At 36.8% G+C, this 21,430-nt stretch overlaps 1 protein-coding gene across 6 annotated transcripts in view; it reads left to right on the top strand.

The window, feature by feature from the left end:
• Positions 1–21,430, top strand: part of NLGN4X (neuroligin 4, X-linked) — a 123,576-nt gene that overhangs the window by 93,389 nt on the left and 8,757 nt on the right. For 4 of the 6 annotated variants that reach the window (XM_010004640.1, XM_010004638.1, XM_010004636.1 and 1 more), the window contains 2 exons: positions 18,434–18,619; positions 20,372–21,161. In XM_010004640.1, coding sequence (XP_010002942.1) covers positions 18,434–18,619; positions 20,372–21,161 — 976 coding nt within the window. Of the gene's footprint in view, positions 1–18,433; positions 18,626–20,356; positions 21,162–21,430 lie in introns of all 6 variants that reach the window. The other 2 variants (XM_010004637.1, XM_010004642.1) reach the window with 1 other exon arrangement.

Genomic DNA, 21,430 nt, shown 5'->3' with positions numbered 1-21,430 from the left:
AAGTAATCATTTTAATAGGCATATACTGCAAAGGAAATAAATGACAGATTTACTTTTCTGTTAAGCATAAAGAGAAGAAAAAGATCTATTTTTTAATAAAAGATCAACCACAGTAAGATAGACTAAAAACTTTCTACAAAATACATGCATAAATATGAAAATGTCCTTAATTTTTTTTCTCCAGTAGTATAAAATTAAGAGACATACAAAAGTTACCCCCACTTTATTTCCTTTTTTTGTTGAGAGTAATAATTTAATTCCTATCAGTGCTGTACCTAGACATATCAGAAATAGGTGTCTGGAGATCCAGACATGAAAACAGATTCACAATTTTTTTTTTTTCCCCCTGATTATTCAATATGTAATACTTTATTTTCAATTTGATTTATAAGCAGGATAGACTGGAGGCAGAGACTTCTCTCTGCTAAGCAATAATCAAAGGACAGATTAGATGCAATAAAAATACTTTTAGAGTGGTTAATGACAACTTTTTTGTTAAAAATCAGAGGACTGAAAGTCTTTTATTTTAGGATTATATTCTTCAATAACAGGGAGAAATATAAAGATGGTTTAATTTTGTGCAAGCATTTTTCCTCCCATTTTTCAATCTTATGAATGCCTGGAATCAAACTATAGGAACTACTGATCATCTCGGACTTTCAGTAGAAACCAGAACAAAGAGAACGAAAACTGCAGCATGTAAACTCTTAGTCTTCAGAACTGGTTTCTAAAGAAACTATTATTTCTGTCACATTCTTTGGTTGAAAATAACAAATAGAAAATTATCATTTTTATGATACTATTTTGAAATATCCAAAGCATGAATATTGAACATTTTCTAACCTTTTTTTCCCCTGCAAAATAATATCTATTTCATAATCAGAATACTGAAGGATGGAAACAGCAAAGTCCATGTAAGCAAAATTTGCATGTCATAAAATAAGATGTATATGTGCAAATCCGCTATCAATTTCATATTTCCTGTATATTCAATATATGTATTAGGACTTTCTGTCTTAATCTTTTGCAATCTTAAAGAATCTGAAGGCATCAAAAAGGCTCCAGAAAACAAACAAACAAATAAATGTATATAGTTGTTTAATAATTAAATGTGTATGTATTTTAATCACCAAATTTAATCATAGGTTTCAGGCTTCTCTGATACATTTTCTGCTATGTAGAATCAGAATATTTTACTTTCTCACCCAACTAAGCAACCTAACATGTAGAGATAGTCATACTACCTTTATAGAATACTTTTTTTTTTTTTTTTTTTCTTTCCCCGTAGCAGATAGATTTCTTGATCATTTATGTCTGGTACTCTTGGGTGATAATTATAATGTTCTCACAATTTTTTAGGTAGATTTTGAGCCCTGAAACCCCTTAGCTTTGCTTCGATTTTAGAGACTTTGGGTTAACTTCAACACACTGAGCATCATTTTGAGTAGAAATATTTAAAGACACTCATCTTTTACTAGTGATACACTGAGTGTGGGTGCATCAAGAGTGTTTGCTGCTTTAATGTGTGCCAGCTGAGGAAAGAAGGAGAATTGGATTGACTATACAGGAATAAGATTCATGTGGGAGAATTTGATCGCATTGTTCATTTTTATGCAAAAGAAGTGATAGTAAAAGTTGGCACGTGAAATACTGTAGATTTGAGAAGCATGGTAACTGCTGTCACAACCTTGCCTAACCCTGAAAGGTGCAGGAGTCTTTCTAACCACCCCTCTGACCTGCACTGCTTTCCTCACTTTCATTTTCCTCCTAGTTTCTTTAAAGTGCAGTAAGTGATCATCTCCTTCCCCGTCCTTTCAACAGCACTTCACTGGTTTGGAAAATGAGTCCCATCTGATAGACTTCTGTGGGTGCTTCCCTTGCTTGCCTCTGGAGGCATGTATCAGGAGGGGCTGAGGTTGTGCTTGCTGTGCCCTTAGACATTAGTCCCATTTAACTCTTCTTGTTGGTGTGAAGACTGATTCCTTCAGTGGCAGTTCAGAGCAGGAGTGTAGTTCATTGTTTATGTTTGCCCTCTAGTAAAGGTGTGGGTTTTCTTTGTCCCCCCAATGACTATAGGAGATTTTATCAAGATTAACCTTCTTTTGCAAAAATTTGCCACTGTGAGTAGGATCATCCTATTATTTGTATCTCTGTCTGAGAAACCAAATTCCCAAAACTGTAGAGAATCTGTGTTGTTTTGGTCTTGAAATGTGTTATGTACATCAGTGGTGTGCGCTGGGGGGGAAGAATATCTCCAAAATCACCTCTGAGATTAGGGGTTAGTCACTGCACTATTTCCAGGGGTCTCTGAGAATTCAGCAAAACTGAATTTATCTTGAAGAAAAATGAAGAATTTGAATATCATTTGGAGATATTTAGAAACCCCAGAATGTGTTCTAAAGCTAATTCTAATACAGTGTCTTTTTTCCAATATTTCTAGCTTTCTCACGTGGTAATAAAATCACTACATGGACACGGTAACATCATTTGTATAACAACTAAAACCATCATGCTGAACAAATTAAGTTTATCCTGAGATTCATAAAAAACGATTTTTAAACCTAGAGAATAGTAATTTGTTATTGTTAACCTATATAATGATTTAATACTATAAAACATGTCTTATTAGTTAGAGAAATAAGAACAGAAAAAAGCCACCAAAACCCAATACCAAGTAAAAATGTACTAGTGGAGAAAATCCCACATTATCAGGAAGATTAAATTAAACAAATCTAATTGTCATTTCCTTTTCTAAATTATTAATGTAATAATTTAGAATATAATTCCTCTCTAAGACCCAGAGTAATTTAATTAGGAAACCATTATATACTACTTAAGAGAATGAAGTTGATGTGATGCCTATGAAATGACAGGTATTGTAGCATGAACTCAGCTAGCAACAGATTAATTTTATATTAAAATATCCAAAATATACAGGTTGGATTTTCATCTTATTTTAAATTATAAACTTTACCTCATCTGTGATGACAATTCTAATAACTACAAAAAATCAAAGAAATCACCAACGACATGAATAATTAAAGACAAAGAAATACTGGCAGATAAGTAAAGAGTGAACAATGAGTAGGACAGTCTCCCATCAGGACAGTTGCCTTAATTAGTCCCACTCTAATTTATTTTTATGTTTCTACTGTTATTTATATATTATAATGTATGATAATGTATTTGTGATTAATGCTTATATATAGTGTGATTGAAAATACACTTAAATGAATGCCATGTAAAATCTACACAGTGATACTAGATTTAAAACTAAGAACTGGAAATTGAATTAGGAGTAATAATACCTTCTGAATTATCAGGTGTTGGTCAAGACCGGTTCTAATAGCAAAAATATTTCATCTATTATGAAAATGTGGTAGGCAAGACAGACTCCTGACCTTCTGAATTTATTCAGAGCTTTATAGAAAACTTAAGAAATAATGTGTTAAAACAAAGGAGAAACTCAGATTTTTTGTTCTATTTGAGCATAACATATTATTACCTTCAAAATTTATTTTTTTAACTTTTTTCTTTTAATGAAGAAATGCCTCCAATTCTCAGATTACCAAAAAAAAGCCCAGCTAATTTATTATTCAACTTTATGAATGTTGTTTGGCAAACATCATAATTATAGATACTTAGCTTAATGTTTCCTAGGAATGCTCAAGTTAGAATTGTCAAAGTATGCTTTGAAATACTTGAGATCTCTGTGTGTAAATGATTGGATTACTGAGGCTATGGAAGTGCTAAGAAGGGGTTTATACTTGCTGTTTTGTTTTAAAATAGAGTAATTGTGCCACATAATAGTTCTACTGTCTGGTAAGCTCCTCATTAGAAACACTAACTCAAAATATTCCGGGTGTTTGAATGTGCAACAGAATTTAGTTCACTTTGTTAGAACTAGAATGCTGAGGCACAGTGTTTAAATCCATTTATTTTTCACAGGGGATTAAAGATGTACAAACCCAATCTGAGACAATCTATTTTAATATATTCAGTGGACTTCTGTGTCAATGACTTAGAAAAGATAGTTCTGTCAAAAACTTACTTTTAAAAAATAAACTTAATATGCGTGTAGGACTTTTTCCTATTCGCAGAAGTCACGAAAAAAATAAAAATAGAGTATATTCTAGGAGCTATAGCAATTTGTTAATGTAATTCCTGAAGCATTACCTTCTCTTATTCAAGACCTCTAAAGCTATATTTTGAATAGTAGATGGAGGCAGAAGTGCATGAACACTTTTTTTTTTTTTTCCTAAAAATTTCATTTTAGCCATTTCTGAAGTAGAACACTCAGCACGGGCAACATGTGTAACACATGGGGAGGTTGGGTGATGCAGTGGCAGTGCTGCTCTCATCAGGCATTGGAGTGGTTCCTGTGGGCCCTGTAAATCAGTGAAAGAATTAAATTTAAGATGTGTTCTGCTGCCTTTGCAGTCCTGTTTACCAATTAGCAATAGGAAATTTGCTACTGGCACATGCCAGTGTCCTTCAGTGTAGAAAACATGATACATTCTGTGTAATCTGCTGGTTTAATGCATCATAGTTTTGTTTAAGTGGGATAGTTCGCCCACATCCACTGACAGGGTTCTTCAGCAGACATTTTATGCCTTGCATAGAAAATTCATTTTAAGGGAGCATTTAATTAAAACCCTAGTGGATCAAGATAAAGAATTATGAATCAGTTACTTTGGCTGAAAACCATTTGTGCTATGCCTTTCCCAAAGGGGTCTGTGTAGTATAATTATTATTAATTTTTAGAAGATATATGCAGAATATATAGAACAAAAAGACTTTTCAACTTTATTTTTGGCTCCCAGGAATTTTATTAAAGGTTTTGTCAGTGATCAGTCACTGTCAGACTAGAGAGTGGTAAGGTTAATTTTTCCCAAGTCCTTGTCCTTAGTGCTTTGTCAAGGAGCTAAGAGTTTTTCAGATTATTAAGGATATTATGAATTTTAGTCAAATATTATCAACAGAGCTGTCTCATTTCTCAGAAAATCCTACTCCCATGTTATGTGAGCTTTCAGAACAGCATACTACTTAGTTTATAGGTTGTTGAAACCGTGCTTCATGCACCACAAATAAATAAGGCAAGGCCATTAGCACCTTCTTTCAATAGGAAGTTAGGATGTAATTAGCTTCTCATAACAACCATTTGTTAAGATTAAAATAATGTAACATTCCTACTAATTTTAAACATTTCACTATTAACTTTAAATTATGTACTCATGATCTGATGGTTTAAAAATCCACCACATTCCACATCGTGAAAAGCTGAACTTTTAAGTGAGTCTAAATATAATAATATTTATGATGCAAAAGAAATATTTATGGATTTTGTTCCACTATCTAATAATTTATTTTTATAAATTAAAATCACGGTGGAAGGCAGAGAAATAGTGCAAGTGCAGAGTCAATTTAGCTTTTCTGTCAGCACTTTATGTACTTATCAATAACAAGCATTTTCCTTCACCAGTGTTCAAAGTATGTTTTTGAAGTCAATGCCTAGAATTGATCCATAACCAATTGGTGGCTCCCAAACAGGGCACTGATGGGTGTTCAGGCTTCAAGCCAGTTGTATATCACCAACACAGAATCTCTTTCCTGTAAGAAGAAAGATTACTTGGGTACTCATTTCATCATAGAGTAACTGGTGTTGATGCAGTAGCTCCTGCCTTTAAATGCTGCTGAGCAAATAACAGCTGGTGCATTGAGCCAGGTACAGCTGCTGTATTCCAATTCTGTGCTTTTAAGCATGCTCTTCTGCTGTAAGCATAACAAAGGAAGCAGCAGCAGCCACAAATAACTGAACTGAAATTTGTGCACATATAATGAGGTGCTCTGTTTGTGACCAATGTTTTTCTCTCAAGTCAATGGTTAAAAAGAACTTATCATTTCAGTGTACATATTTGCTATTTTGTAGGTGTCAATGCAGTTATTCTCCTCTATTCTCTTCAGAGTCTTAAACTCTGAATAATTTTATTTTTTTAAATCTAGCTGGAAAATGAGTTTGTTCTTTCCATCTGTTTGGTTACGGTTATTTCCATTCTAACTAAAAAAAATATAACTTCAATTTTAGTGGGCTTTTAATTCTGAAGCTATTATTCTGTATCCTAGATGTACAATATTTTGCTATCTTTTAATATTTGTAGATTAAATAAAAGGAAAAAGAAAACAGTTCGTTTTCAGTTTTATAGTCTAAGCTTTCTGTTAGGCACTGTTTGCTGGTTTAGAGGAATGGACTTCATATCTGAGAAAACGAGGCTACATGACTCAATGAGGCAACTCATTATGTCTGCTTTTTGCTACTGAGAATGGTGCTTAAGAGGATTAGCAGTTGTGCATGGAGCAGAAGACAAGTGAGATCATTGCTTATCATCACTTGTTAATCATTACCCTCCTCCAAGTGGTCAGTCCTCACAAGAAGTCTGCCATTTGAAATCACATAGCCCTTTATAATAGATTAATGATGTCAGGCTACTTACTGGGAGCATATTTTTTTATTAGATGCTGCAGTCTCTTCCTTGCATTGCCCTACTTTTTGCATTTAAAAGTGCTTACCACTGCAAGTAGTCCATTCACACTAAACATGTTTAAGCATGTTTAGGTTTTGGTTTGGTTGGTTTGTTTGTTTGTTTGGGGATTTTTGGTTTTGGTTTTGTTTAGTTGGGTTTTTTGCTGATGTGTCCAGTATGGTATGTTAGTTGTCCAGTATGTGTTATTCCTCTGCTTTCTGATATTTTGCTGCATTCTATCTTCAAACTATACATTCTGTCTTAAGCTTAAAATGAGGGAAACAATAGAATTGTGAACAGAGGCAGAAAAATTATTCAGCTTTCTTTGAGAGACATGCATTGCAGCTCTGGGAATGGGATCATGATTGTTTTCCAGTTGATAGTGCACTGCTCTTGTATTAGATTAGCTCACTGGAAGTCATAAGTTTGCCAGCTTCCTGCATGTCGCTGCTTTTTTGATCACTGAAGATTTTTCTCAGATCATCTGTTCTATGTATTCTAAGGAGAATAAATGGTGCTGATCTGTAAATGCATAGGACAGTGGTAAGGGTGCAAGAGGCCATAATCAATCAATCAATCATCAAGAGGCCAATTCTCACTACAGGGCCAATGCAAAGAATGAGCATTATCCTACTTCTATTTTTTTGCCATCCATTGAATTCTTAAATTTAGACCATCTACCTGCAAGAAGCAACATGAGCTGGATATTACCTGTAGGGTATCTGTTATATCAGTATGTATCTGCCTTGTTGGGACTGAATTCACAGAATCAAGGTTGCTCTGCTATGTTTATTAAATAACATAAGAATTAGTTTGGATAATTAGTCTATTTACAGAAACACACAGTTCATAGAATCATAGAATGGCTAGGGTCGGAAGGGACCTTAAAGATCATCTAGTTCCAACCGCAGGGAAACCGGTGGCTCGACCAAGTTGCTCAAACCCCCCAGCTGTCTTTCCGTTGGAGGTAGTCATCATGTATATAAGTAATGTTACAGGTCAAACAACTTGAGTGAAAAAGCAAGGGAAATAATGCAATCAGATTTGCCTGATAATAGCTCTTATCTAATATGTACAAAATCCTAATTCTATGCAAAAACCATCTTTTTCCACCCCTCCTGCCATGGGCTGAGACACCTCCTACTAGACCAGGTTGCTCAAAGCCCCATCCAACCTGGCCTTGAACACTTCCAGGGAGGGGGCATCCACACCTTCTCTGGGAAGCCTGTTCTAGTGTCTCTCTATCCTCACAGTAAAGAATCTTTTCCTAATATCTAATCAAAATCTACCCTATTTCATCTTTTTCCCACTGTACCCCAGAGCCAGTAGGCTGGAGGTGGACAAAAAGTTGGGAAGGTGAGCAGAGTCAGGACAACTGACCCAAGTTGGCCAAGAGGATATCTTATGCTGTATAATATCATGCTTAGATAATATAACATCAGAGGAAGAAGTGGGGTGAATTTGGCTTCCAAGTAGCTGTTGTTCAGAGGCTGTCAAGGCATCACTCTGACTGTGGGAGGTAGAAAGTGATGCTCTTTCAGTTGGTTTTTGGTTTTGGTTTGGTTTGCTCTTTCTTTGACCTATTATACTGTTTTTATCTCAACCCACAAGTTTCCTTGTGTTTGTTCTTCTAATTTTCTCCTTGTACATTTCAGGAGTGGATTGGGGGGGAGCAGAGAGGGTGGGGTGACTGCATTGAAGCTTTGTAGGTGTATGGCTGCTGGCCAGGGTCAACACACCATAAACAGTAGTGACTCATGCAAATGTTTTTTCTGTACTCATAAGCCATTTCTATTCTTCAGTGCCTTTGGATATGACCATGTAGATCAATGAATCAATGACAAGAGAGTATTTTCAAAACTTAGGCTGATTGAGTACACCAGGTATTTATCAGTCTTTTTGCCAACACAGATAATTATTTTGTTTTACTTCTTTTTGTGTGCTTTTGAGGTTTTTGTTGTTGGTTTATTGTTTTTTCTTTATTTTATTTTCCCGCTTTTTTTTCTTTTTTTCTTTTTTTTTTTTTCCCCCTGTCAATGACAAATTGGATGTCTTCAATTTTTGATGCTTTAGACATTGGACTAACCTTGTTGCACAATAGTTTCAAAGCTTTTTACAACGAATAAGGCAAAGTAAAAGCACTTAGAGTGTCATGTATAAATTTAAATTGGATTCATTAAAACTATTTCATTGTAGAAATATCATAATGGCTTAACTGAGGGAAGCTTGTTGACCTCCCTAGTGCTCTGATAAATTTATGCTCTCTAAGAAGCTTTTCACTCTTTAGATATGTGTATATAAATAGGCTTTAAATCTCCTTAAAATGCATCCTATTGTCTTTTCTTATTCTTTTCTCCATAAATTCTCATATAAACATATGCTATACAGAACATTTTCAAAAGGCTTTTATGTATTTAGGACTAGATATTCTCCTGAATTGTAAAGAACACAATTTAGATTTCAGTACTGAATCAATGTAGAAACCTATAATAATATTCTCACTTCTGTTTCTCTAAGATCTGTTCTTTTGTACTGCCTGTAATAATGAGATGTTCTTTCTAAACAAGCAGATTTAGCTTTTGACTTCACAATAGAAGTAATTTGAAAGGATCCATCAAGGTAGAATCATAAGAGACTGTTTTCTTGCTTATGCCCGAGTTAGAAAATCATGTTAAAGACATCACTGTACTTTATGTTTTAACATATATTTTTAATACATTTAACATCATCTGTTAATTCATACGAAAACTGTAAGCTGACTTGTCTTCGCTATTCTTTTCTCTTCACTTATCATATCCTGAATTGAAATGTAAAAGAGTGTTATCTGGAGCTGAGTAGGGTAAGCAAGCCATAGCAGGCAGAAGTTTCTGTGACCTCTACTTTAGAATAGAAGGCCATACCACTGCTTGAGTAACTGAATATTAAAAAGTTAGCTTTTGCAGTAGCACTTGCAAATTTCAAATCATTTTTCAGCTGAAGAACAAGCATTATTGCGTTGTTCTCAAGGTGCAGAAGTGCCTGGACAGACACATATATGGCCACTCCACCATCCTCCAATTTATCTCAGTCACTAGATAGATGTCTCAGACTCTCTCTGCACAGAGTGAATCTGTTGCAGCAGTGATGCTTAGTCAGCTTTGCAGGGGCCATTCAAACTGCAGGAAAAATTCAGCCATGCTTTTCTTTCTGCTAAACATGTGTCAGGGACACCAGCACTCCATCTTGCATTGCACCATCTTTGCAGTAAAGTTTAAACAGTACTGTTCAAGTTAAGCATAGAGTCAAAATAAAAAGGAATATGTAGTAACATTGATTCCAATCAAAACATTGTCTAGCCAAGTATCCTTTTTCCAAACACTATTTGGGAATGTTTGAGGACAGTTAGAGAAGTGGAAGTATAGGACAAACTTACATGGTGATTCACTCTGATATGCCTCTATCATCCAATTATTTTTGTCTCAGGAACTGCTTGATGAAATCCAATGGGGTAGGATACTAGGACCTGGAAAAAGGGGCTGACCACTTGAGAGGAATACAAGAATGCTGTCAGAGGATGTAGGGATGCAACAAGGAAAGCTAAGGCCTCCTCGGAATTAAAACTGGCAAGGGAGGTCAAGAAAGGCTTCTCTAAGTATGTTGAAGGCAAAAGGAAGACTAGAGGAAATGTGGGCCCTCTGCTGGATGAAGTGAGCAGGATATGAAGAAGGCAGAGTTGCTGAATGCCTTCTTTGCCTTGGTCTTTACTGCTCAAGCCAGCCCTCAGGAATCCCAGACCTTTAGACCACAGAGGAAGTCAGGTGAAAGGAAGACTTTGCCTTGGTTGAAGAGGATTTGTTTTAAGACCAACTGAGTAAACTGGACATCCACAAATCCATGGGCCCTGATGGGATGCACCCTCAGGTGCTCAATGAGCTGGCAGAATTCATTGCTAGGCCATTCCCCATAATCTTTAAAAAATCCTGGAGGACAGCGCAAGATAGATGACCCGGATGACTACAGAGTGGTCAGCCATACCTCCATGACTGGAAAGGTGGTGGAACAATTTGTTCTTGGTGCCATCTCAAAGTATGTTGAGGAAAACAGGGTCATTAGGAGTAGTCAGCCTGGATTCACTAAAGGGAAGTCAAGCTTGACCAATCTGATAGTCTTCTACAATGGCATAACTGGATGGCTAGACAAGGGGGGGAAGTGGATGTCTACCTTGATTTTAGAAAGGCTTTCGACACTGTCTCCCACAGCATCCTCACAGCCAAACTCAAGAAAAGATGGACTGGATGATAGTGAGGTGGGCTGGGAATCGATTGAAAGTCAGAGCACAGAGAATTGTAGTAAGTGGGGCAGAATGTAGTTGAAGAACTGTGCCTAGTGGTGTCCCCCAGGGCTCAGTACTGGGTCCAGTCCTGTTCAATGTATTCATTAATGACTTGGATGCAGGGATAGAGTGTACTGTTAGCAGGTTTGCTGATGATACCAAACTGGGAGGGGTGGCTGACACAACAGCAGGGTGTGCTGTCATCCAGCGTGACCGGGACAGGCTGGAGGGTTGGGCAGGGAGAAACTTAATGAAGTTCAAGAAGGGCACATAGAAAGTACTGCATCTTGGGAGGAAAAGGACAAGTTGGGTGCTGACCTGCTGCAGAGCAGTTCCAGGGAGAAGGACCTCAGGATCCTGGTGGACAACAGGCTGACCATGAGCCAACAATGTGCCCTTGTGGCCAAGAAGGCTAATGGCATCCTGGGGTGCATTAAGAAGAGTATGGCCAGTAGGTGAAAGGAGGTTATACTCTTCCTCTATTCTGCCCTGGTGAGGCCTCGTTTGGAATACTGCATCTAATTCTGGGCTCCCCAGTTCATGAAGGATAAGGAACTACTGGGATGAGTCCAGAGTAGAGCCACAAAGATGATTAGAGGGATGGAGCATCTGCCCTATACGGAAATGCTAAGAGAGCTGGGTCTGTTTAGCCTGGAGAAGAGGAGGATGGGGAAGGAACTCATAAATGCTGTCAGTTTGACTCAGGATCAACAACTGAACCAGTGACAACAGTGCTCTTGATCCCCTCCCCCTCCTACTCAGGTAGGGAAGGAGAGAGATAATGAAGGAGACTTCCCAGACTGAAAACTAAACTCGACAGCTTTAATTAAATACTAATGATAAAATAAAATATGTACAATTATATACAAATGTGTTCAGGAATGTGCAAAAGTCCCTATTGCCTCCCCCTCCCCCCATCCCCAGCAACTCCCACAGCATCTCCTGAGCTGTACCAAAATGTCCCGGAGCTGCTGGGGATAGCAGCAGAGCAGACAGGAGCTGAGGGGAGAGTTAAGACGGTCAGGAATGCGTAAGTCTGGGGATCAGTGGTGATTAATAGATGGAGTTCTCCCCAGACACTGGCCATGGAGGGAAGAGAAAGGAAGAAGAAGCAGCAAGAAGGGGCTTGACTTCCATGATCCCTGACCTTACACTGAGCTTACATAGATCTATGGAATGGAATACTTTGGTCAGTGTTGCTGTCCATCTAGTCCACTCCTCCCTATGGGAGTGCTGCAGGTACAACTCTTCTCCTCCTGTAGTATCTGAGGCTGCAGATTCAACAAGCAGCACTAAGTGACCTTGGCCTCTCAGCGGTAACATAAACATTCCAGTGTTATCAGTACACTAAATGGAAAACTTGATGCTAGTTAATAGAGAGATCAATTTAAAAAAAAATATTTTAAAATCAGTGAAAAGAAAATGGGCTTCATCCTGGCTCAAACCAGGACAAATGCTCATAATTATCTAAAGGCTGGTTGTCAGGAGTATGGTGTCAGTCTCTTTTCCACAGTGTCCAGTGACAGGACAAAGGGCAATGGGCACAAGCTGGAGCATAGGAGGTTCAAGTTAAACATCACAAAAAACTTCTCTATTGTGAGAGTAACGGAGCATTGGGACAGGCTGCCAAGAGAGGTTGTGGAGTCTCCTTCTCTGGAGACATTCAAAACCCATCTAGACACGTTCCTGTGTGATCTACTGTAAGTGATCGTGCTCAGGCAGGAGGGCTGGATGATCTTCAGAGGTCCCTGAGGATTCTATTACTTCTGAACTAACTGTGGTCTCTGTATACTATAATCCCCAATGGACTTCACATTTGAGCACTTCACCATTTCAGTTCAGCAACTATGCTTTTACAGGTAAATGTGATAGGTATAGACAAAAGCTATTAGAAAATACAAAGACAGCTGTTTGCTTGTCATTTGTTCTTTGCTTGAAAAAGGTCCTACACTGGCATTTCACAAATGAAAACAAAAAAAGAAAGACAGGAGCATGCTTCGAAGCAGTCTCTTATATCTTATTTTTATTGCTTATGTCATATTTCTAATCAGATGTTGTACAAATCAATCTTATTTGTGAGAATTTTGCCTGAGAAAATAAATTGCAATAGTCTATAAAGGTCTGGGCAGCAGTCATGAAATGACATAAAACCAAAAGAAATATGAATCCAGGCAATAGAGCTTAAAAAGGAGGAGACAAATAGATCAAAATACACTATCTTGTTGGTTTTGTACAGATTTCCTAATGATCAATATGTAAGGGCTGTATCTCAGAAATTGAACATTTTTTTAAGAAAACCTGAGAAGGGCAGAAGAGGAAGCGAGAGTACATTTGCAGAGAAGTACCTCATTTCAAGAACCACTTTTAAAATGGATTCTAGTTGCTACTAAGATGTATGATAGAATGAGGTTTGATCTTTCTTTCTTAGCCCTTAAAATGGAAAGAAATATTCAAATGTAATTGCTTTGGGGTTTTATTTAAATCTTAAAATGAGTGCAATTTATCAGTACCAAATTGTATTTTAAATTTTTATACTATTTTCAGCCAGTAAGAAGATACTGGCTTTCACACATCAGATCAGCTTGTCTTTTTCCACTGGGAGTTTTTACAATATCTATGCAGCATAAATGCAGATTTAAAAAAAACAAACCCTGTCCCAAGAGCTATAAGATTAGTGCAATATATTCTTCCCTGAGGAAATGAAGTATTTTTTTGTTTGTTTGTTACTGTTGAAGAAAGTTACTGAAATACCTTGCTTTGCAAAAAATCATGATAGGGGAATCTTTTGCATTTATAGTTTTCCTGGCTTCCCCTTAAGTTTCTACTAACTTACAATCTCTTACAGCCTGGGATGGACTAGAGAGAATGATGTTTGCACCCATGTGACTGTGCATATCAAATGGAAACATTTTAAGATTAGAATTATATAGCATACAGCACCTCATATTTAAACTGAGAAAGTGAGAGATTAAGTAATTTTTTTTAAAAAAAAATATAATGTAGTACAAGAGGTATTGATCATTGTTACCACCGTTCCACTCTGTACAGAAGACAATTTACTTCCATCACACACACATTTATTATACAAGCTTTCCTTTGCACCTGGTGTTGGTAAAGGAATTAAACACCATTGCTAACCAACGTGGAAGGGATAAATAAGGAAGCAGTGGAAGACAGTCTGAAGGCAGAAGTGTGGCTCAGAAGGAGGGGAAGAGGAGAGGGAAGTGGGAAGGGGGAAGAGGGAAGAGGAAAGGGTAGATGAGGGGAAAAAAGCAATGGAGAATTGAACAAATTAATTTAATGTGGATTAGGCCCAAGGGCCAAAATCTAAAGAATGGGCTTTCCTGCAGTGATATAATACTGGGTATTACTGGGTGTGCAAAATGGCAAAAGAAAAGTGTCACAGTCATTTTTTTAAAAATAATTTTAATAAAATGAGAAAACAGTATACAGGAATAAAATAATTGCACATTACTACAAGAATGCTTGGTGATTTTATTTATCTCTAAGGCTGAAGCTGTAGTTCTCAGATAGTATTTTTTTTTTCTTATTTAACTTAATGGTGTTTTAAATTTGATTTTTCCTTTCTCTTTATTTTTTTTTCCTAAATATATGTATTTTAATTATTTTTTTTTCTGTTTTTCTTAAGCTTAATTTAGTATTCATGCTGGTGGCTAGATTAGTAATTCCTGAAAGATAAAACCTCTTTTTGTGCACAGCTACTGCAGATCAAAGAAAGACAATGAATCATGTCCTTAAATGGAAATAAATTTGTTTTCTACTGGTTAAATCCAGGAAAACTGGAGTGAGGTTGGGTCATTCAGTAGTTTTATTTCAGTAGCAGACAGAGCAGAGTCTGCCCTTTTGCCGGTCTGTCTGTCCAGAGCAAGGGAAGCCATGAGTACTAGAGATTACTTTATTCTCTGGGTAGGGACTGATTTGACATAACCTTGCCTAAATGGACATGTCAGGTCTAAGCTGGTTGTCTACATTTGTCTATTTCCAGCAGAGAAAGAAAATTAGTTTGTTGAGAACTCACCCAATCCAAAGCTAGATGTCTAGAAAGCTGAAGTGACTTTTGAGATTTTTCTTTGTTTCTCTTTGTTATTACAAAAAAATATTAGATTAGACACAACATTTTTAGAAGACTAGAGTTAACAGTGATGCATACAGCCTTCCATATCTCCTCTGATTTGGAGCTCTACGTGATACAAAGATGTCAGCTGTGATTGATAGTACTTCTTGGCATACTCATTCTATTCTCCTCAAACTATCTAGTCTATGCATAACTTTCTATTGAAAATGCCTTTGTGTAAGTATTAGGATAGATTATACTCCAATATCATATTTAGTTTAAGTGAAATGCTTTATAGTTGGTAAGCAGCCTACCAAGTTATTCACATATATGGGCAAGGTTCACAGCTGAAATGCAGCTGCACCGCATCCTGCCCCTTGCAAATTGAAATTCTGTGGCATATTTTTGATCCTGAGCATGTCCACACTAGAGTTTTAATTTAGATCAGGAGTGCATTTCCATGGAAAACACTATCTTGCTTGCTCATTTTTTCACATTGCAGAGAGGTTCTGTAAAGCACAGCCTGGAAGATGTGCTCCTCCTTGTGCACAGGGTCCACAAGTGGTCATTCGTTTCTTCCATGGCTTTGGACAAGACTTAAGCATAGTAAAAACCAGTATCTGAACTGTGTACAGTGTGGATGTGATGTTCAGGTTTTCTGTTCTAGACTCTCTCTTGCAGGTCTGCATGGCATGCTAATGTAGCTCCAGCCTCCAGGGCTGGACCTGGACAGAAGTCAATGATCTGGGTTGATTTTATATATATTGGCCCCTGCTACTGCCATTCCTTCTTCTGTTGCATTAGGCTAGTGAGAACTTCCAGATTCTAACAAAATCCCAGCCTCAGGATTTTCAGATCACAGAATGCCTTTCAAATCACACCAAACTATAAAAAGGGAACTATTCTTATCTGCATTTAAAAACATATACCTACAAGGCACAGAGTATAAATCTCCATCTCAAAAAAACGCAACCATCATTCCCATTTGTTCAGAATTTGAGACTGACACATGAAGATACTGCTCTGAAATCTTCACAACAGTCACAGAAAAATACCCCAACCTCTTAGTGTTGTATCTGGACAAATAATCCTTACCTAAATTTCTTGAAATTACTTTGAACAAATATTTATCTGATATGCAGAGCATGGGAAAAATATATCCTCATCAAGAAAAGACAGATTTACTCATTCAGTTTGTGTCATGTGAGGCTAACACTTTGCCATGATGATTAATTTTTAAAATAAGAAAATTTGTTCTTTTAATTAATGAGAATCAGCAGAGAACTGCAGAGACAAAAAATCCTCCTTTGTCTAACATCAGATATTCATTGACTGCAGTTTTACTCAGTCACCTTTGATTACATTTGGACAGAATTCAAAATCAGAAAGATCAACCAGCTTTAGCTTGATGCTGCTAGAAGAGCTAAAACGTGTTTAGGCTCTGAATATTAATTACCATGCTGCTTTAAAGGTTACAACAGTCAGTTGCTCCCAGGGAGGTCATAGTTCTTATTGAATAAAGGCTTAATTATAGAATACTATAGAATATTGCAGTGAGATGCAGCAACAAAGCCAGGAAGTGGGTTATTCTTTCTTTGACAGTCCTAAAAAGAAAATAAAGGCATGTGAAAAAGAGAGAAATGCATCTGTTAAAAAAATTGAGGCAATTATGGATTAATTGTTTGTTTGTTTTCTATACCCCATTGGTATAGAAGAGAAAAAGAAGATGTTACTACTATTCTAACTACTGTGCTTGCCATTAGTAGAGACTTTTAAATGAAAAAGCTATATCAAATGCTATTTGGTATTTCTATTGCTGCAATTTGTCTTACTACAATTGAAGCAACTATTTTGTGAAAAATACAAGAACTCGTCAGATACTTGCTGACATTAAATACCTATTAATAGTTACTAATTAAATATTAAAAAGTTTATTTTGGGTGAAAGGTAATACAGTCCATTCAGTCATGCTTTACTTTTAGTGCAGAAATTTATGCCACCATAATGTAGGCCATATAGCATTCCATATTTAGAGTTTAGTCCATATGTGATCTGGCTTTTAAACCTTGAGGCTGGATTTTGCATCTCATTGTAGGAATTTTACCATAAAAAATACGATAGTGAAAGTCTGACAGCTGTGAATGTCTGACACGTCTAATTCTTTTTTCTTGCCTTCCCTTCTCTTCCACTTTTCCCATATTGAAAATCCCTTCCACCTTGTGGATTTTCATTCTTCCCATCACTGAAAAAATAACTACAGACAGAGCAAAGCAAGTGAAATGTACTGCAAGGCCTTTTTTTCTCTAGGAACCTCAAGCTTCCCTTGCTGTCCTTCTTAGGAGCATGAAGATTTGACACAGCAGGCTGAGGTGTCTCAAGATTACAAACTCATCTCAAACTGCTGCAGGACTGCAGATTTTCAGGGTCCTGAGGCCCTCTTCTGGGAAATTTGCCTGAACTAATAATGAGCTTGGAAATACCAGCCAAGAGATTTCTTTGTTTTGTATTGATAAGCAGCTGTCAGGGGTGCCTAAATCAGTTATGCGCATCTGAAAACTTCCATATCTTGTCAGGTATTTCTAATAGACCTCTTATTTCTAGTTGGCTGACAGGAAAAGGTCTGTGGGGGTTAAAAAAAGGAGTGTGAGCACAAAGCTCAGTGTGGTAATATGTATGTAGCTCAAGGTCTTAACTGTGAATGATGGGCAGCACAGTTAACTGCAATGTTTCACCTTAGCTGGTCTCAGAAAAAAATAATCTCACTCTTAGTCTTTCAGTTATTTCCTTCTCAGTTGCAAGACAAACAGAAAACGTGTCATGCTTTGTTTCTAGAATCTGATATCCACAGTAAAGTAACAAAAAATTGTAGTGCAGCTTTCCTTGCAATTCCCAAGGAAAGAGACAAAACTGGATTTATTGAGATAAAATCTCCCAGCCTTAGGCTGAATAGCCAAGCATTTACCTGTTATCTTCCTAACAAATATCCTCTGTGAAATTGGAGTGTAATTTTTTTCTAGGCCTTTTCTCTGTTCTTTTTACTGTGTCTTCATCCTTGTTTTTCTGTTTGTGAGCATATCTATCTGTATCACAAGTACAGTAATCTTGGTCCATGGAAGGAGTGTTTAAATTAATGTATTGTTCTCAGTGGGAGACTGGGTATCTCACTTATTTGCATAAGAATTATTTCCTATGTTTTTGTGCCTTCCTCATACACAGTTATAAAATGTTTCAAATCTTCAGGTTGTGTTGTATCAATACAGAATTATTTCAAAAAGGAAATAATATTTTTTTACAAATGTGACCTCTGCAGTAGGAAATAACAAAGCAAACCCAAACAGCATACAGAAGGAATTTCACTGCCTGCACTGGAGACATTTAACTAGGACTATGACCTTTAAAAAAAAAAGATGAAAAAAAAAAATCCCAGAAGATGAAAAGATGGGAAGACGTGTTGTGAATATGTGGATACCCTGTAGCTAACTCCGTGTCTGGTGCACTAAAATTATCTTTCTTTTTGCCTTATAGGTTTTTTAAGTACTGGGGACCAAGCTGCAAAAGGCAATTATGGATTGCTTGACCAAATCCAAGCTTTACGTTGGATTGAAGAAAATATTGGATCTTTCGGAGGAGACCCAAAAAGGGTTACTATTTTTGGATCTGGGGCAGGAGCTTCCTGTGTCAGCCTTCTTACACTTTCTCACTATTCAGAAGGTAACAATCTTCTAAGCAAAGCATGTTTTGTTTTGTTTTGTTTTGTTTTAAAAACCATTATATTGTAACTAAAGTGGCCATATCAGGTAGGGTGAATTAGAATTACATTACATCTATAATTTTTGTAAAATACCTACTATCTAGTGTTCTGGATTAGTATTAGTCAACGTAAGTATTTTAATATGAAAAATTAAATGGTACTATAGAAGAAATTTCGTGCAAGAAATGCCATGGGCAATATCAGTTTTTTTCTAGCTTTATCAACAGTCTCCACTGGCTCTACTATCAAAGACTCCACCTTAATTAAAATGGAAAAGGCCAGTGACCTTTTTCATGTTTTATACACTCTTGTTTGCACTTTCAACATCTATTTAGATACTTTCCTTAATAATAGCATAACTTAACCATATTAAAAAATTGTTTAATTTTCCACAAGTACTGTGGGATCCCACACAGAGTTTTTAAGATTTGGAAATGAGTCCAAATCTACAAAGAATTTGTAAAAGACAAGACCAAAATAGCTGTTATAAGTCCATGCTACTTCTATCACATTCAAAGAGACAAAAAAACTATGGCAGAAGGCTAAGTCCTAGCATGTAATTGTAGGTGGGCTACTGATAAACATACTCTATTTGGAAATACATAGAATTATACCTAAAAATTTAGTCTGTTGATACAAATAGGGTGCAGTGAATCACTTTTGAGTAAGCCATGCCAGAATCAAGCAGATGGAACCAGGAAAAACTTAATCACATAATGGAAATTTTGTACTCTGTGCAGTAAATAATCATCACAACGCTGTGTTGACCACATGCAATTTTCCCCATAAATGCATCAAGGTCTTTACATGTTTTTGTAGCTGTTGCTGTGTTTGACATTTCAAGAGCTTGACAGTAGAAAAACATGTGCAGAAGAGGACCCAGCATTTTAGTTTTAAGTATAAAATAGGCCATTTTAGTGCTCTTACCAAGAAAAAAACAGATGGGGCAGATTCACCAGTAAGCACCTTTTGCTCCAGTGTGCCACCAGTGCTCTGGAGACACAAAGAAGCTCTTCAAACTGGGGGTCTCATCTCTCTTAATATTAGTACATATGAGACAACAAGAAAGATCTATTGAATCTCATCTTAATCTCTCCAAAAAATGTAAATATACTTCAATTCAACAAATAGGCAGTGCTAACACCTATGTACCAAATTAAAGAAATTATGTGAGAGTGGAAGACTCAAACCTATTAAACTGATTTTAGCAAAGCAGATTTTTAAAAATTATATGTTGCATGGCTTCTGTGAGAAAATGAGAATGTGTAATTTTCATTTGACCTTTAAACTACTGAAGAGCACATTTATAAGAGTCATTTACATGGTGAAGAGGATATGATTGCTTGTAGCTGCCACTCCTTTAAATAAATTTTTACAGGACTACCACAGTGCTAAAGCCAGGGGACTTCCATTTAGGGTGCAAGAAAACTGCAGGACAAGCATGAATTTAATTCCTGAAACAGTAATCTGAAACCTTTATGCTTTATATGTATGAGCATCAAGAACAAGAGAGATTTTAATGAATAGCTTATTGGAGATACTATAAAAAGGGTGCAGTGAGTAGAATATGTGGAAATTGGATTGAAACGTAGGTATATGCATCCTTTAGTTATTTTATAATCAAAGTTTTATTTGCTTAGTGAAAGCTGTTTTAATTTTATTCATTTATATGCATTTATGTGCATTTACATTTCAACAATTTGCACCTGCAGGTTTGTTCCAAAAGGCAATCATACAGAGTGGAACAGCCCTGTCCAGCTGGGCAGTGAACTACCAGCCTGCCAAGTACACTCGCATCTTGGCAGATAAAGTGGGCTGTGACATGCTGGATACCACTGATTTGGTTGAATGTCTTCGGAATAAGAATTACAAAGAACTGATTCAACAGACCATCACGCCAGCCACGTACCACATTGCCTTTGGGCCTGTGATAGATGGAGATGTGATTCCAGATGACCCTCAGATTCTTATGGAGCAAGGGGAATTCCTCAACTATGATATAATGCTGGGTGTGAATCAAGGGGAAGGTTTAAAATTTGTGGATGGCATTGTAGACAATGAAGATGGTGTTTCCCCCAATGATTTTGACTTTTCTGTCTCAAATTTTGTGGACAATCTATATGGTTATCCAGAAGGGAAAGATACACTGCGAGAGACCATTAAATTCATGTACACTGACTGGGCAGACAAAGAAAACCCCGAAACAAGACGGAAGACTCTGGTTGCTCTTTTCACAGACCACCAGTGGGTCGCTCCAGCTGTTGCTACTGCTGACCTGCATGCCCAGTATGGATCTCCAACATATTTCTATGCATTTTATCATCATTGCCAAAGTGAAATGAAACCCAGCTGGGCTGATTCAGCTCATGGTGATGAAGTCCCTTATGTGTTTGGGATTCCTATGATCGGCCCCACAGAACTGTTCAACTGCAACTTTTCCAAGAATGATGTCATGCTCAGTGCAGTAGTTATGACGTACTGGACTAACTTTGCCAAAACTGGGTAAGTTTGACCCCGAGCATTCCTTTTTGTTGATAGCATACTTCTAAAATAGTCAATATCCTATTGGAGTGGCTTCAAACCCTCATCTTGAAGTACTATTATAGCACTATTTGTGTAAAACAGAAGGTAACTAGGGCTTATTCATATTTAATAGATTTTTAATTAGTGTGTTCCCTCAAACTGTTTTCTTTCAGTAGCTCAGTGAGAATAATAATGCACTGTGTTTTTATTCAAAAAATAGGTCAACTATTAAGACAAAGCATGTCTCA

Source organism: Chaetura pelagica, unplaced genomic scaffold (assembly GCF_000747805.2).
Source record: "Chaetura pelagica isolate M959 unplaced genomic scaffold, ChaPel_1.0 scaffold178, whole genome shotgun sequence".
NCBI lineage: Eukaryota > Metazoa > Chordata > Aves > Apodiformes > Apodidae > Chaetura > Chaetura pelagica.
This window is presented reverse-complemented; position numbering and strand designations above follow the sequence as displayed.